Source organism: Balaenoptera ricei, chromosome 8 (assembly GCF_028023285.1).
Source record: "Balaenoptera ricei isolate mBalRic1 chromosome 8, mBalRic1.hap2, whole genome shotgun sequence".
NCBI lineage: Eukaryota > Metazoa > Chordata > Mammalia > Artiodactyla > Balaenopteridae > Balaenoptera > Balaenoptera ricei.
This window is the reverse complement of record NC_082646.1, coordinates 107,962,567-107,976,077: the sequence shown is the minus strand read 5'-3', so window position 1 is coordinate 107,976,077 and position 13,511 is coordinate 107,962,567. Positions and strand designations below refer to the sequence as shown.

The following is a 13,511-nucleotide window of genomic DNA, read 5'->3' as shown; positions in this document are numbered from 1 at the left end:
TGACAAAATTGAAGGAGAAACAGACATTTCTACAATGATAGAGACTTCAGGATCCCACTTTCAATAAACGATAGAACAACTAGACAGAAGATCAACAAGGAAACAGGACTTGAACACACTACAAACCAAACAGGCCAAACAGACATACACACAACACTCTACCTAAAAACAGCAGAATATACCTTCTTCCCAAGTGCACACGGAACATTCTCCAGGGAAGAGCACATATTAGGTCACAAAACAAAGTTGCAATAATTTTTAAAAAATATTTATTTAGGCTGCGCCAGGTCTAAGTTGCAGCATGCAGGATCTTTAGTTGCGGCATGCAGACTCCTTAGTTGTGGCATGCATGTGGGACCTAGTTCCTCGACCAGGGATTCAATCTGGGCCCCCTGCATTGGGAGCGTGGAGTCTTACCCACTGGACTACCAGGAAAGTCCCTGCAATAATTTTTAAAAGAGTAAAATCACACAAAGTATCTTTTCCAATCACAGTGGAAGGAAACTAGGAACCAATAATAGAAAAACTGGAAACCTCACAAATATGTGGAAATTAAACAACATGCCCTTAAACAACTAATGGGTTAAAAAAGAAATCAAAAGAGAAATTAGACAATGCTTTGAGACAAATGGAAATGAAGATAACATACTAAACTTTATGGGATGCAGCAAGATCAGTGCTGAGAGGAAACTTGCAGCTGTAAATGCCTCATTAAAAAGTAGGAAGGATCTCAAGCAAATTAAACCCAAAACTAGCGGAAGGAAGGAGATGATAAAGATTAGAGTGGGCATGCCACGGAGCAACTAAGCCCGCGAGCCACAACTACTGAACCCGTGTGTCTAGAGCCTGCGCTCCGCAACAAGAGAAGCCACCACAATGAGAAGCCCGTGCACCGCAGCAAAGAATAGCCTCCGCTCACCGCAGCTAGAGAAAGCCCGTGCGCAGCAACGAAGACCCAATGTGGCCAAAAAAAAAAAAAAAAAAAAAAGATTACAGTGGAGATAAACAAAATGGAAGATAGAAAAACAACACAGAAAATCAATGAAACCAAAAGTTGGTTCTTTGAAACGGTCAATAAAATTGACACACCTTTGAGTAGACTAAGAAAAAAAGTGAAGACCTGAAAATTACTAAAATCAGAAATGAAAGGGGGTCATTACTATTGATTATACAGAAATAAAAAGCATTATAAGAGAACACTATGAATAACTGTATGCCAACAAATGAGATACCTAGATGAAATGGACAAATTCCTAGAAACACATAAACTACCAAAAATAACTCAAGAAGAAATAGAAAATCTGGACATATCTATAACAAGGAATGAGATTGAATCAGTAATCAAAAACCTCCCAGGAAACTCCAGGACCAGATGACTTCCCAGGCAAATTCTACCAGTCATTTAAAGGATTAACACCAGTCCTCAAACTCTTCAAAAAAATACAAGAGGAGGGAACACTTCCTAAGTCATTCTATGTGACCAGCGTTACCCTGATGCCAAAGCTAGATAAAGACATCACAAGAAAAGAAAACTACAAACTAATATCCCTTAGGAATATAGATGTAAAATTCCTCAACAAAATACTAGCAGACTGAACCCAGCAACATATTAAAAGAATTATACACCATGACCAAGTGGGATTTACTCTAGAATGCAAAGTGTTTCAACATACAAAAATCAATCATTGTAATACACCAAATATGAAATGAAGGGGAAAAACCACATGATCATCTCAATTGATGCAGAAAAAGCACTGACAAAATCCAACATCCTCTCAAGATAAAAACACTCAACAAACAAGGAATAAATAAGAACTTCCTCAACCTGATAAAGAGTGTTTATGAAAAATCCACAACAAACTTCATGCTTAATGGTGAAAGACTGAAGTCTTCCCCCTAAGATCAGGAAAAAGACAAGGATGCCTGCTTTCACTATTTCATCTATTCAACTTTGTACTGGACATTCTAGCCAGAGCAACTGGGCAAGAAAGAGAAATAAAAGGCATCCAAATTGGAAAGGAAGAAGGAAAACTATCCATAATCACAAATGATATACACACATACAGAAAATCCTAAAGAATACACACACCGACACACACAATTAGAGCTAATAAATGACTTCAGCAAAGTTGCAGGATTCAAGAATACACAAAATTCAGTTTTATTTCTATACAGACAATTTTGACATCAATTCTGATGCGTGGGGTTTTTTTTTTCCCCACACCAAGCAATTCTCTGACACCAGCTAAGTGCCCTACAATACAACTCAGTTCTGACATTGTCTACCTGGAGATAGCATCAGATTCCACAAGTTGGAGCCGCAGAATATAGGTCTCCCGATCACCCTTCAACTCAACAACCTTGGTTCCCTACTGCGTGTGGAGTAGCCGGCGAACACCTTATCCTGACGTTCCAGGTCCTCCCCTGACTGTCCTAAAGCACCTTCCCAAGATTCACAGCGCTCGAACAGTTGCTACAATACATGTCAAAGTACCTGCCCTTCCCCACAGCCTCTCCTCTTTTAAAGAGTCCATGGAGCAATCATTCCACAAACACTTATCAAGCACCTTCTGTGTACGCTGACTGGTGTTAAGATATTCGAGGCCTTCTGCTTAAGTGTGTGTGTGTGTGTGTGTGTGTGTGTGTGTTAGGGAGGCAGGTGTGTGGATACACACGTCTCTGCCCTGGGAGAAGTGCTGGGGGAGGGGAATCAGTGCACTGAATAGATTAATAATTTAAATGATCAAGCATCACCGCCACTGCCACCACCAAGTTCCAGTACTTTAGACAGAGCAGTTCCTCCAGGCTGGTTTTCTCTAGTTCCTGCGTAAAACATATTGGCCCCCAATTTGGCATTGGCCAGAATTCCGGTTCTGGTTTTTAGGTGCCACCAAACCCCGGGCCCTCTTTCTAGGGAGAAGGAAAAGCACACCTCCAACCTTCTCTCATAAGGTCCAGGTACCTGGAGTATGAAACGGCCAGGAATGCACGTTGAACAAAGACAGAAGAGAGGCCCCGTCCGGACTGAATTGTGTCCCACCTCCTGTTCAGTTCTCTTCGACCCGCTGCTCCAGACATCGGGTTGTGAAAATTAAGAATCATCTCCAGTGTAAAACACGACCGACGAGGATGGGATTCGAACCCACGCGTGCAAAGCACAATGGATTAGCAGTCCATCGCCTTAACCACTCGGCCACCTCGTCCCACGTAAAATGTTCTTTTCCACATTCCTTTCTCTCTTATCTCCGCGCCTCCCGGGACCCTCGCAGGCACTCCTCACTACAGACCTGATGAGACCTAGAGGAGGGAGAGACGGCGGACAGAAAGGGGCTTTTTGTGTTCCTTTCCGCCTGCCATAGGCGGAAACCCGCGCCATCCTTCACCACTCTGCAGCCAAGCTCTGCGACAATTTCCCCTCCCTAAGTCGGGGGCGAGCGCGCCGAGGTTTCAGGACGCTCTTGGTCCAGGAGGTCGCGCACTGACCCGGAGGAGGGGGTGCCTGTCCCTGGGAACCCAGCAGGCGCGGGGGAGCGGTGGCGGACAGTTTCCAGCGTTTACAAAGCGCGCGGCGCGGGCAGAGGATGCAGTAGCTCCTCCCGGAGCACAGGGGGCGAGCTGGCGCGCCCGAGGCCGGCGCGGGCGGGCTGGCGCGGCTGCGCGAGGGGCTCGGCTCGCCTCGGCTCGCTTCGGCCGCGCTCGGCAGGCTGCGGTAAATCCGGGCTTGCGGCGGCAGGCAGAGGCTGCGGCCCGGTGGTCCCTGCTGCGCGCCGCGAACCCCGAGAACCATGCAGATGTCCTACGCCATCCGGTGCGCCTTCTACCAGCTGCTGCTGGCCGCGCTAATGCTGGTGGCGATGCTGCAGCTGCTCTACCTGTCGCTGCTGTCCGGGCTGCACGGGCAGGAGGAGCAAGACCAATATTTTGAATTCTTTCCCCCGTCCCCGCGGTCGGTGGACCAAGTCAAGGCGCAGCTCCGCACCGCGCTGGCCTCCGGAGGCGTCCTGGACGCTAGCGGCGACTATCGCGTCTACAGGGGCCTACTGAAGACCACCATGGACCCCAACGATGTGATCCTGGCCACTCACGCCAGTGTGGACAACCTGCTGCACCTATCGGGCCTGTTGGAGCGCTGGGAGGGCCCGCTATCCGTGTCGGTGTTCGCCGCCACCAAGGAGGAGGCGCAGCTGGCCACGGTGCTGACCTACGCGCTGAGCAGCCACTGCCCCGATATGCGTGCCAGGGTTGCCATGCACCTTGTGTGCCCCTCACGCTATGAGGCCGCCGTGCCCGACCCCCGGGAGCCAGGGGAGTTTGCCCTGTTGCGGTCCTGCCAGGAGGTCTTTGACAAGCTAGCCAGGGTGGCCCAGCCCGGGATCAATTACGCGCTGGGCACCAATGTCTCCTACCCCAATAACCTGCTGAGGAATCTGGCTCGTGAGGGGGCCAACTATGCCCTGGTAATCGACGTGGACATGGTGCCCAGTGAGGGGCTGTGGAGAGGCCTTCGAGAAATGCTGGATCAGAGCAAGCAGTGGGCGGGCACAGCGCTGGTGGTGCCTGCCTTCGAGATCCGTCGAGCCCGCCGCATGCCCACGAACAAAAATGAGCTGCTGCAGCTCTACCAGGTGGGCGAGGTGCGCCCCTTCTACTATGGGCTGTGCACCCCCTGCCAGGCGCCCACCAACTACTCCCGCTGGGTCAACCTGCCAGAAGAGACCTTGCTGAGGCCTGCCTACGTGGTGCCCTGGCAAGACCCCTGGGAGCCATTCTACGTGGCCGGAGGCAAGGTGCCCAACTTCGACGAGCGCTTTCGGCAGTATGGCTTCAATCGTATCAGCCAGGTGCTCATAAGGGAGAGGGCAGGGGAAATGGGGCAGGATGGATGGTGGGGTCAGGGAGCTATGAGTGGCTCTGGATGGAAAGGAGGCAATGAGCAGGAGGGATCATAGTTCAGGAGGTGGTTGGATGGTTGGAAGATCCAGGATGCCTCCAGAGGAATAGGAATGCTGGAGCGAGCCGGGATGTCAGTCTCTGCCCTAGGAATGTCATCAAACTTTGCTGACCTGTCTCTCCCCCCACAGGCCTGTGAGCTGCACGTGGCAGGATTCGATTTCGAGGTGCTGAACGAAGGTTTCCTGGTTCATAAGGGCTTCAAAGAAGCTCTGAAATTCCATCCCCAGAAAGAGGCCGAAAATCAGCACAATAAGATCCTTTACCGTCAGTTCAAACAGGAGTTGAAGGCCAAGTACCCTGACTCCCCGCGTCACTGCTGAGCCCTTCCCTCCCCTAGTCTGAGAAGTCTCAGCCTCCTCCCTCCTTAGGCCGCCCCTCAGGCCTGACTGGGGTAAGAAATGTCACTCCACTTTACAGTGGTAGCTGTGGTGTTCGAACACTGGACTTGAGTATGGGATGCTGGGATCAAGTCCTAGCTTAACCACTAACTAGTTGTGTGGCCTTGAGCAAATCCCGTTCTCTCTCTGAGCCTCAGTTACCCCGTCTGTTAAAGGGAGGTGAGAATACCTACCTCACAGAACTGTTGGGAGGTTCAGATGAGATGCTACATGTGAAAACATTCTGTAAGCTTCGTACAAATGTGAAGTATTATTATTATTACAGTATAATTATTGTTGTTATTGTTATTATTATTAACACTCTTGGGTGGGTGGGCTGTAGGAGAGCAAAAAGTATGAGTGGGGCAGAGCTGAGAAGTCTGAGTACTTAACAAAATGGGAATTTTGGAAAGAAACCAGTTGAAGGCGTTGAATTTAGTTCTTAGCTTTTGGGCAACTTCCTGGTTGTCTTAGGCCTCCGTCTCGGGGGCCCTGGAGAAGGGATGGGTCTGCAGGCTCTGTGCGTGGGAGTCTGAGATCTGGACCCTTGAATAGGCTGGGCTGGGTAATTTGCCTACCGACTACAATGTGTAAATAAATGAGTGTTCACACCTAAAGCTGGCTCCATTACTCTCCTGAACCGGGCGGGGTGGGGGAGCAGGTCGCGGGTTCTCCCCTTTCAAGCCGTGGGTGGTGGCTGCGGACCGAGGCTCGCGGGCTGCAGAGCAACAAACGCACCAGGGCCTTCCCAGCCTGTTGAAAGCCTGTGTGAATTTCAGTTGGTTGCTATGGAAACCGGCCCGCGGTATCCCGACATGCCTCGCCCCCAGCTGTCCAATTGTGAGCAATCCGACGGGCGCCTGCTGATGACGCATGCGGAAGCGTGGACAGGCTCCCGCCTCAGGAGAAAAGGCCCGCTCGGCGCTTCCGGGAGTCCCGAGGCCGCGGCCGGTACCGGCAGCCTCCGGCACCTCTCAGGGAGTCTCGGACGTGAGGCCGGAGGCCCCACACCCCGCGGGTGCGTAACGCCAACCCTGGCGCCTGGTTCGCCCTCTCCTGCCAGTGGGTCGGAGCCGGCCCAATCTCCAGGGCCGAAGCGGAGACTTAACCGGCCGGACGCGTGCCGGGGGCCGCGAGACCGGTGCTGGCCGTGGAAGAGCCAGTGATTGTCCCGCCCGCGCCCGCGCGTACGGAGATGGAGCGGAACGGGGGGCTCTTGGCGCGCCGTAGAGGGGCTGTGTTGGCTTCTTCGAGGGTGGGGAAGAGTCTTCCTTCCGAGGAGACCTGCCCTCGACATGCTCACTTTCTGAGAGATAAACTGCCTGTGCACAGTGCCTTATAATTTGCTTTTCCATTCCTTACCGCTTGCAATCTTTATTATTCTCTTTTTATACCCAGGGTAAGGAGGGGGAGGTTGTGATTTAATTTAGCTCACCCAGTAGACTCAGAGACTGCTGGAGAGACCTCCCCCAACCCCTCACCCTTTCTGGTCCGGAAAGGTAGGACTTACCTGCCGCTGCGTCTTCCAAAATAAATATATTTAACAGTGAAGAGGAATTGCGAAGTTTGGGAAATGCAGGAACTGAGGCTTGAGAATGGGAAAGATGAGGCTGGTTTGGAGAACCGAGGTTTTCAGGTCAGGGTCAGATCATTTGTGAAATCATTGAGGAATGTTTCAAAACTGTCCTCTAGGCTAGGCCAGTTAATTTACTTGAATTGACGTTTGCTGCCACTACAGAGGCCAGGGGCTACCAAGAAGTAAAAGCCAATCCCTGCCCTGCAAAAGTTTGTTTGGTTTAATTTGTATTTGCAAATCCTCCAGTCATCGAATGAGTCAGTACTGTGCTAGGCGAATAAAGCGCATGTGCAGCCCAGCCCTGGTGAGGCTTACAGACTGGTTGGGGAGACAGACATGAGAATGGGCAAATAGACATGTAAATAAATAAGGAAGGGTGTCTACACGGAGCTAAAGGACTACAAAAAAAGTGCCCAGACAAGCACATCACAGTGAACCAGAAGCCCCCAGCAGACAAAGAGATGATCTGTTGAGAAGACTGTTTATTCTTCCTCTTGGGTTATCTTTTGGCCGCACTTGGCACTGTCACGTCTCCTTCGTTCTGAAGTTCTCTCCGTGCTTTGAGTTTTCCCTCCTCCATCTCTTGCTACTTTCCTTCTGTTTTGCAGGGGTCGCATCATCTGCCCCTTTGGTGACCCTGGGAGTTCCATCACGAGCCCCTTCTCACTCCACACATTCTACCTTGCTGGTTGCACCCTCTCCCAAGGCCTGAAGAACTCACTATATGTGATGACCAGATCTCTGCAGCCCAGATTTCTCTCTGAGGCTTAGACCCAGGTGCCCCCAACCCTGCCCCTTCTCTCCTTTCGGGGTCTTTGCTCACGCCACTCACTGTGGTTAGAATGCTCCCTCCCTCAACCAGCTCAGCTCATCTGTCTGGCCCATCTTCCTCTGCCCTCAAAGCTGCAGCAGGCGCCAGGTCCCAGTTTAGCTGCCTCTCCCATATGCCCCTCGTCTTAACTCTTCTCACGCCACAGTAATGATCTGCTTCTTGGCCTCTCTCTCATCCAGGAACTTGTAAACTCCTTGAGGTCAGAGACTGTCTTTCTGTCACACTTGTGCCTGCTTCCTACCATGGTGTCTGATGGTACCTAGCTTATATTAGATTTTCAATAAAGATTAAATGAGTGAATAAAAGAAAGAATGCTTAACAGCGTTCAGTGTTGCTGAGAAGTCAACCTGAGGTAAGCACCAAAAAATATTGGCATTAGGTACAAGGAGGTCATCTGTTAACTCTGCAGGATCAGTTTCAGCTGAGAGCGATGATGTAGAAACAGACTGGAACAAGCGGGAGGTGAAAGTAGGAAGAGCAAGGCCTGGAAAAGGTGGAAAACGGGGGGCGGTTGAGTGGAGTGGGGTGAAGTTTTGTGTTTCTGCTTTTTCTATATGATGGGAAATTCCTGAACGCGTCTAAAGGTTCATGGGCAAGAGCTGTCAAGAGGGAGAGTGGAGGATGCAGAAGACGGGAGCACTGATGACGTGAGGTCTTAGAGGAAGCAGAGGGAGATAGGATTTGAGCACAGTGAGAAGAGCATTGTAGAGTGTCCTCAGGAAGAGAAGTGGATGGCATCATAGGCAGAAGGGGCAGCGCGGTGGGCGGGGGGCGCGGGGGAGGAAGTGCATGGTGTATTTGAGAACTAAGCGTTAGATGGTGGGGTGAAGGAGCCGGACCAGCAGTTCAAGTCCAGTCTACGCAGGGCCTTGAAAGCCCCAGTCAGAAGTTTGGGCCCAGTCCCACAGACAGTGGGGGGCCCGCCTCTGGCCTTTCCCATCTTATGGATCGTCACCTTGGCCTCTGTTCCCGGGGTTGGGATCACCAGCAGCGTCCACGGGCATGGGCACTTCTGTGCCTCCCAGGCTTCCGGGAGATGTGCCTGCAGGGCCACTTGCACCTGCCCCACCCAGTGTGTGCCCAGGGTGTGGCGAGTCCAGTCACCGCCCCCCCCCCCCGGTTGTCCCCATCTGCAGTGAGGCTTGGTTTGACTTCCCAAGTGGCCACTTTCCCGCTCAGAGCTGTGGGCAGTGGCGAGTGATGGCTCCACTCCTACTCCCAGAGCCCAGATGCCCGTCCAGCCTCCAAGCAAAGACACCGAGGAGATGGAAGCAGAGGGCGACTCGGCCGCCGAGATGAATGGGGAGGAGGAAGAGAGCGAGGAGGAACGGAGCGGCAGCCAGACCGAGTCCGAGGAGGAGAGCTCAGGTGAGCCCCACCCGCCCGCGCGCCCGCCTGCCCCTGCTCCGCCGGCCCTGACTGGCCTCTTGTCCCAGAGATGGACGACGAGGACTGCGAGCGCCGCCGCAGCGAGTGCGTCAGTGAAATGCTGGACCTGGAGAAGCAGTTCTCGGAACTGAAGGAGAAGTGAGCAAGGGACCCTGGGGCCGGGCTTCCAGGAGGCAGCGGGCCTGGGGCCGGGCAGGGCTGGCTGGGGCCTGCTGTGGAGCGGGTGCTCCGCTCGTGGTTGACGGGCGAGCACACGGGTGCGCGGCTGCCTCTTACCTCCCAGGTTGTTCAGGGAACGGCTGAGTCAGCTGCGGTTGCGGCTGGAGGAGGTGGGAGCTGAGAGGGCGCCCGAATACACAGAGCCTCTCGGGGGGCTGCAGCGGAGCCTCAAGATCCGCATTCAGGTGGCAGGTCTGTGCCCTGTTCCCCTACCAGAAGCCATGGCTCTCTGTCCCCTTCCTCTCTCATCCCTGCCCTGCCTCACCCGTGCTCCTGGCCCCCCTTTATGGGCCCCTGGGTCCCTGGCCAAGCAGGACCTCCCTCTCCCTCCCTCCGCAGGGATTTACAAGGGCTTCTGTCTGGACGTGATCAGGAACAAGTACGAGTGTGAGCTGCAGGGAGCCAAGCAGCACCTGGAGGTGAATGTGCCGGGCGCCGGGCGCGGGGTGGGGATGGAGGTGGCCTCCCCGGCCTGCCTGGCTGAGCCACTCCGCCTCTTCCAGAGTGAGAAGCTGCTGCTCTACGACACGCTGCAGGGGGAGCTGCAGGAGCGGATCCAGAGGCTGGAGGAGGACCGCCAGAGCCTGGACATCAGTTCTGGTGAGGCGAGCGGCCGGCTGGGCGCCCCTGCCCCAGGCCCTGTGCTTTCAGTGCCTGCCCCCCATCTGGGCCTCAGCTTCCCCGCCTGCACAGGGGGGTTGTAAGAGGACCTGCTTCGTGGTCACTGTGGAGACTGAATGAAAGCAGCCAGGGAAGCGCCTAGCCCAGAGCCTGACACACAGTGGGGACTCAGGAAGAGTGGGTCCCCTGCCCCCCTGCTCAATTTCCAGAACGGAGGGGTCATTCTGACACACGCACATGCCATGGCCAAGTCCTCTCCATGTCCACAGGCCGACGTTCATACAGGGCACTGGGGAGGGAGGAATTATTATCGTACCCCTGTCCATGAAACAGATGAAGAAACTGAGGCTCACAAAATCACGGTGACCTCTTTCCCAGGGTTGAACTCAGCTTCTAACCCCAAGCCCAGGCTTCTCTGCACTGCCCTGGTTGCGGGGGGGTGGTGATGGGGAAGGGCTGGCCTGGCCCAGGTGAGCGACGCAGGCTACAGGGGTGGGGCATCCTGGGATGGCCGGCACCCCGATCCTGACCCTGGTCTGGGGCACAGAGTGGTGGGATGACAAACTGCACGCCAGAGGCAGCTCGAAGACCTGGGACTCCCTGCCGCCCAGCAAGAGGAAGAAGGCCCCTCTTGTTTCCGGTATCCTTTCCCCCACGGTGGCCCGAGCTGGGCGAGAGGTCAGGGCGGAGGAGGGTGGAGGGACACGGAAGACAGAGGCAGACCAGACTCATTTATGGTCATCTGGCATCCTGTGGCCATGTCCAGTCAAATCCAGCCGTCAGGGATTTTTTGCAGGGTCCTCCTAGGCTGTGTGGACCATGAAAAAATAGAAACATCCATCCAGAGATTTCCTCATAATTTCCTGAGTGAGATCTCTTTTGAGGCCCTTCTGGCTTTCCCATGATGTCCCAGGCTTTCCCACCCCCATGCCTTTGCTGACTTTCCACTCTTCTATCGGCTGCTCTTGCCTGGGTGCCTGCTCAGTGCTCATCTTGGTTGTTACCTCCTCCACGAAGCCTCTCCTGGTTTCCCCGCCGAAATGGCTATTTAGGTATTACCCCTGTACCTAAACTGCGGCACCTGCCTCCCATCTGGGCATGGTCATCTCTGCCCTGCCCCAGGCGTGAGTCCCTTTGGTCCAGAGCCTGCTGTGCCTTCCTCCCTCCTGGCACAGCCAGTGTGGCGTTGAATTGAATTCTCTTGTGCACCCCACCCCACCCCTCATATTCCTGCAGCGACCAGATTCTCAGGGCACTGACCTCCTGGTGGTGGGAATCAGGTTCACGCAGGGAGGGAGGGAAGAATCTAGACTGCAGAGACTTGAAGGGTGAATGGGAGGTGAGGGTGTGGAGACATCAGGGGGACAGAGTGGCTGGTCCCCACAGGGGAGTGTGAGACCGAAGGAGGGTTGTTTTCGGGACAGAGGAGACTAGAGTCTCTTTGTAGATGGGGAAAGGGGCCAGATCCCTGAGTGGGTGGCATGGGCTTGGTCTTCTGACCTTGAGACTGGAGAAGAGGTGAGGGGGAGCTGAGGAGTGGTAGGGTTGAGGCTGGAAGGGCCCCGCGGAGTGGGTGAAATAGGCCATAGCCATGCCACCCCTCCACCCTACCGAGAACCCGGGGGCCAAGAGGTAGGAGGTGGAGCCCGAGCTCTTATCCAGGTCCTCGGCTCCCTGCCCCGCTGTCCACGGCACCGCCTCTCCTGAGTGTTGGAGCTCCCGGGCCAAGGCCCATCACCTGCCCCCTCCACCAGGCTTCCTGCTTCCTTGACCCCCCATTGCAGGCCCTTACATCGTGTACATGCTGCAGGAGATCGACATCCTGGAGGACTGGACGGCCATCAAAAAGGTGGGTCCAGTGCTGCCTGTCTCAGGATGGGGGCTGGCAGTGTAGCGCCCCCTCCCCAACCAGACGCCAGCTTTGGTCTTTGCAGGCTCTCCACGTGTGGACTTCCTGAGGGCCTGGGGAGCTCTCTGCTCAGCCCTTGGCACCCTCTGCCTTCAGCCCAGGTTCCCTGGCATTGCTTGACCTCACAGGCCTCGTTTGGCCTGAGGCTGCCCTGGAAGAGGGAGTTTCTAGTTTATATCAGCCCTTTCCTGGTTGCAGGGCAGGTTTTGATGGGGGTGGTAAAGGGAGGGCAGGAAGGCGGGAAAGCAGCTGGGCTGCCTGGGTCTCTGACAGGAGAGCACATCAAACCTTTGCCTAGAAGGGGTCTTATCCCCCGGCAACCCCTCTTGTGCAGCCCGGACCCAGCAGCGCCTCCACCCCAGAAAGGCTGATGGTGGAGGGGGGACTTGCCAAGCTGGAGGCAGGCTCTCAGGGGGGTTTTCTTCTTACCCACCCAGGCGAGAGCAGCCGTGTCCCCTCAGAAGAGAAAATCAGATGGTAAGAACCAGCGGGGTCGGGACTTCCCTGGCGGTCCAGTGGTTAAGACTCTGCGCTTCCACTGCAGGGGGTGCGGGTTTGATCCCTGGTCAAAAAAAAACACAAACCACCAGGGTTGTTCTCCCTCCCCCCGCCCAGCCTCCAGGAAAGGAGCCCAGAGGGAGGCAGGGGCTGTGTCAGATCAGTGGCCTGAGAGAGTCAGGACGGTCTGGGTGTGAGGGCATTGTGGGAGTTAGGGCGGGGGTGGGTAATGGGACTAGGTGATGGACCCGCCCCGCCAGCCCTGGTTAGGGAGGGTGGAGTCCTGAGCCCTAGCAGCCGGCCTGGCAGGCCCAGAGTACCAGAGAGGCCCAGGAATCAGGGGTGTGGAGCTGACCTGCGCCCGACTGAGGCCACTCCTCTCAGTCCCCCATATGAAGTGCCTGCTTCCCTCTTGGTTCGGCATTCTCTCACCTGCACTGATTTTTCCCTTCCTGTGTACCCCCAGGACCTTGACCCTGCTGTTCACAGCCAGGGGGCCCTTGGAGCAGCTGGCAGCAAACCCAGCATTTGAACTTACCTGCTGCAGAAAGGCAGACGGACGGGCCCCTCGGCGTCTGCCCAGCCAGCCCTCCCGTGCTGCTGTGGCCCTCCCCTCCAGCCGCCACTGGTCTGGACTCCTCCTCTGCCTCTCCTCGGGCCCCTGTTCAACTGTGGCCTGGAGCTGCCCTAGCCAGGCAAGACTGTCTCCTCCATCCCCGGCCAGCCCAGCACCTGCCCCCACCGAAGGTCAGCCTTCGCGGTGCCCTCCCTGATGGAAGACGTGCCTCATCTTAATCCAAAGCAACATCCTTTCTGCTGACCTTGGACCCGGCTCCCTAGTCACCGAGCCAGTGAGCTGGGTCCCACTTCACAGGAACTCTGGGCCAGAAATGATATTTGGGGGACCTTTGTGTCCTGGCTGTTGCTGGAGGTGAGAAGGCAGGCTCCACAGGTCTTCCTTCTCAAGGCGGTTCCTGGTGTCTGCCTCCCAGATTTCAGGGACTGGAATTAAAACCTTTCCTGGGACTCTTGCGTGACCAGCGTGTGTCTAATTTACCTTGCAAGGGAAGCAGGGCTCTCATGGAGAGTGCTTGTGACAGGCAGTCTCTTCTGGGGGCCCTGCTACCTCTTCTCACT

General features: G+C 54.8%; 2 protein-coding genes and 1 non-coding gene across 5 annotated transcripts; 2 read left to right on the top strand and 1 right to left on the bottom strand.

Moving 5' to 3' along the window:
- Positions 1-3,121: 3,121 nt before the first annotated feature.
- On the bottom strand, positions 3,122-3,203 carry TRNAS-GCU (transfer RNA serine (anticodon GCU)). The gene has a single exon. It is a non-coding gene; the product is annotated as a tRNA-Ser (tRNA).
- A 464-nt stretch (positions 3,204-3,667) lies between these two features.
- B4GAT1 (beta-1,4-glucuronyltransferase 1) lies at positions 3,668-5,947 on the top strand. The gene is made up of 2 exons (XM_059932075.1): positions 3,668-4,841; positions 5,082-5,947. Exons 1-2 carry the CDS (start codon positions 3,786-3,788, stop codon positions 5,271-5,273), a joined length of 1,248 nt encoding a protein of 415 aa, XP_059788058.1. The 5' UTR covers positions 3,668-3,785; the 3' UTR covers positions 5,274-5,947.
- Positions 5,948-6,196: 249 nt separating this feature from the next.
- On the top strand, positions 6,197-13,400 carry BRMS1 (BRMS1 transcriptional repressor and anoikis regulator). 3 transcript variants are annotated; one of them, XM_059932074.1, is made up of 11 exons: positions 6,197-6,348; positions 8,961-9,106; positions 9,175-9,265; positions 9,411-9,538; positions 9,686-9,765; positions 9,850-9,946; positions 10,515-10,607; positions 11,752-11,816; positions 12,314-12,351; positions 12,485-12,596; positions 12,841-13,400. In XM_059932074.1, exons 1-11 carry the CDS (start codon positions 6,197-6,199, stop codon positions 12,904-12,906), a joined length of 1,068 nt encoding a protein of 355 aa, XP_059788057.1. In that variant the 3' UTR covers positions 12,907-13,400. The 3 variants fall into 3 exon arrangements, with proteins under 3 accessions (XP_059788057.1, XP_059788055.1, XP_059788056.1); XM_059932072.1 differs by lacking the exon at positions 12,485-12,596 and having other exon boundaries at positions 12,314-12,353; XM_059932073.1 differs by lacking the exon at positions 12,485-12,596 and having other exon boundaries at positions 6,264-6,348; positions 9,420-9,538; positions 12,314-12,353.
- The last annotated feature ends 111 nt before the right edge of the window (positions 13,401-13,511 follow it).

Bases quoted from the DNA above. Each gene is read 5' to 3' on its own strand.
- B4GAT1 (XM_059932075.1), top strand. From the start codon at position 3,786: ATGCAGATGTCCTACGCCATCCGGTGCGCCTTCTACCAGCTGCTGCTG. The intron at 4,842-5,081 runs GTGCTCATAAGG...CTCCCCCCACAG, and splicing joins GCTTCAATCGTATCAGCCAG to GCCTGTGAGCTGCACGTGGC.
- BRMS1 (XM_059932074.1), top strand. From the start codon at position 6,197: ATGACGCATGCGGAAGCGTGGACAGGCTCCCGCCTCAGGAGAAAAGGC. The intron at 10,608-11,751 runs GTATCCTTTCCC...CCCCCATTGCAG, and splicing joins GAAGGCCCCTCTTGTTTCCG to GCCCTTACATCGTGTACATG. The intron at 12,597-12,840 runs GTGGGTAATGGG...GTGTACCCCCAG, and splicing joins TTGTGGGAGTTAGGGCGGGG to GACCTTGACCCTGCTGTTCA.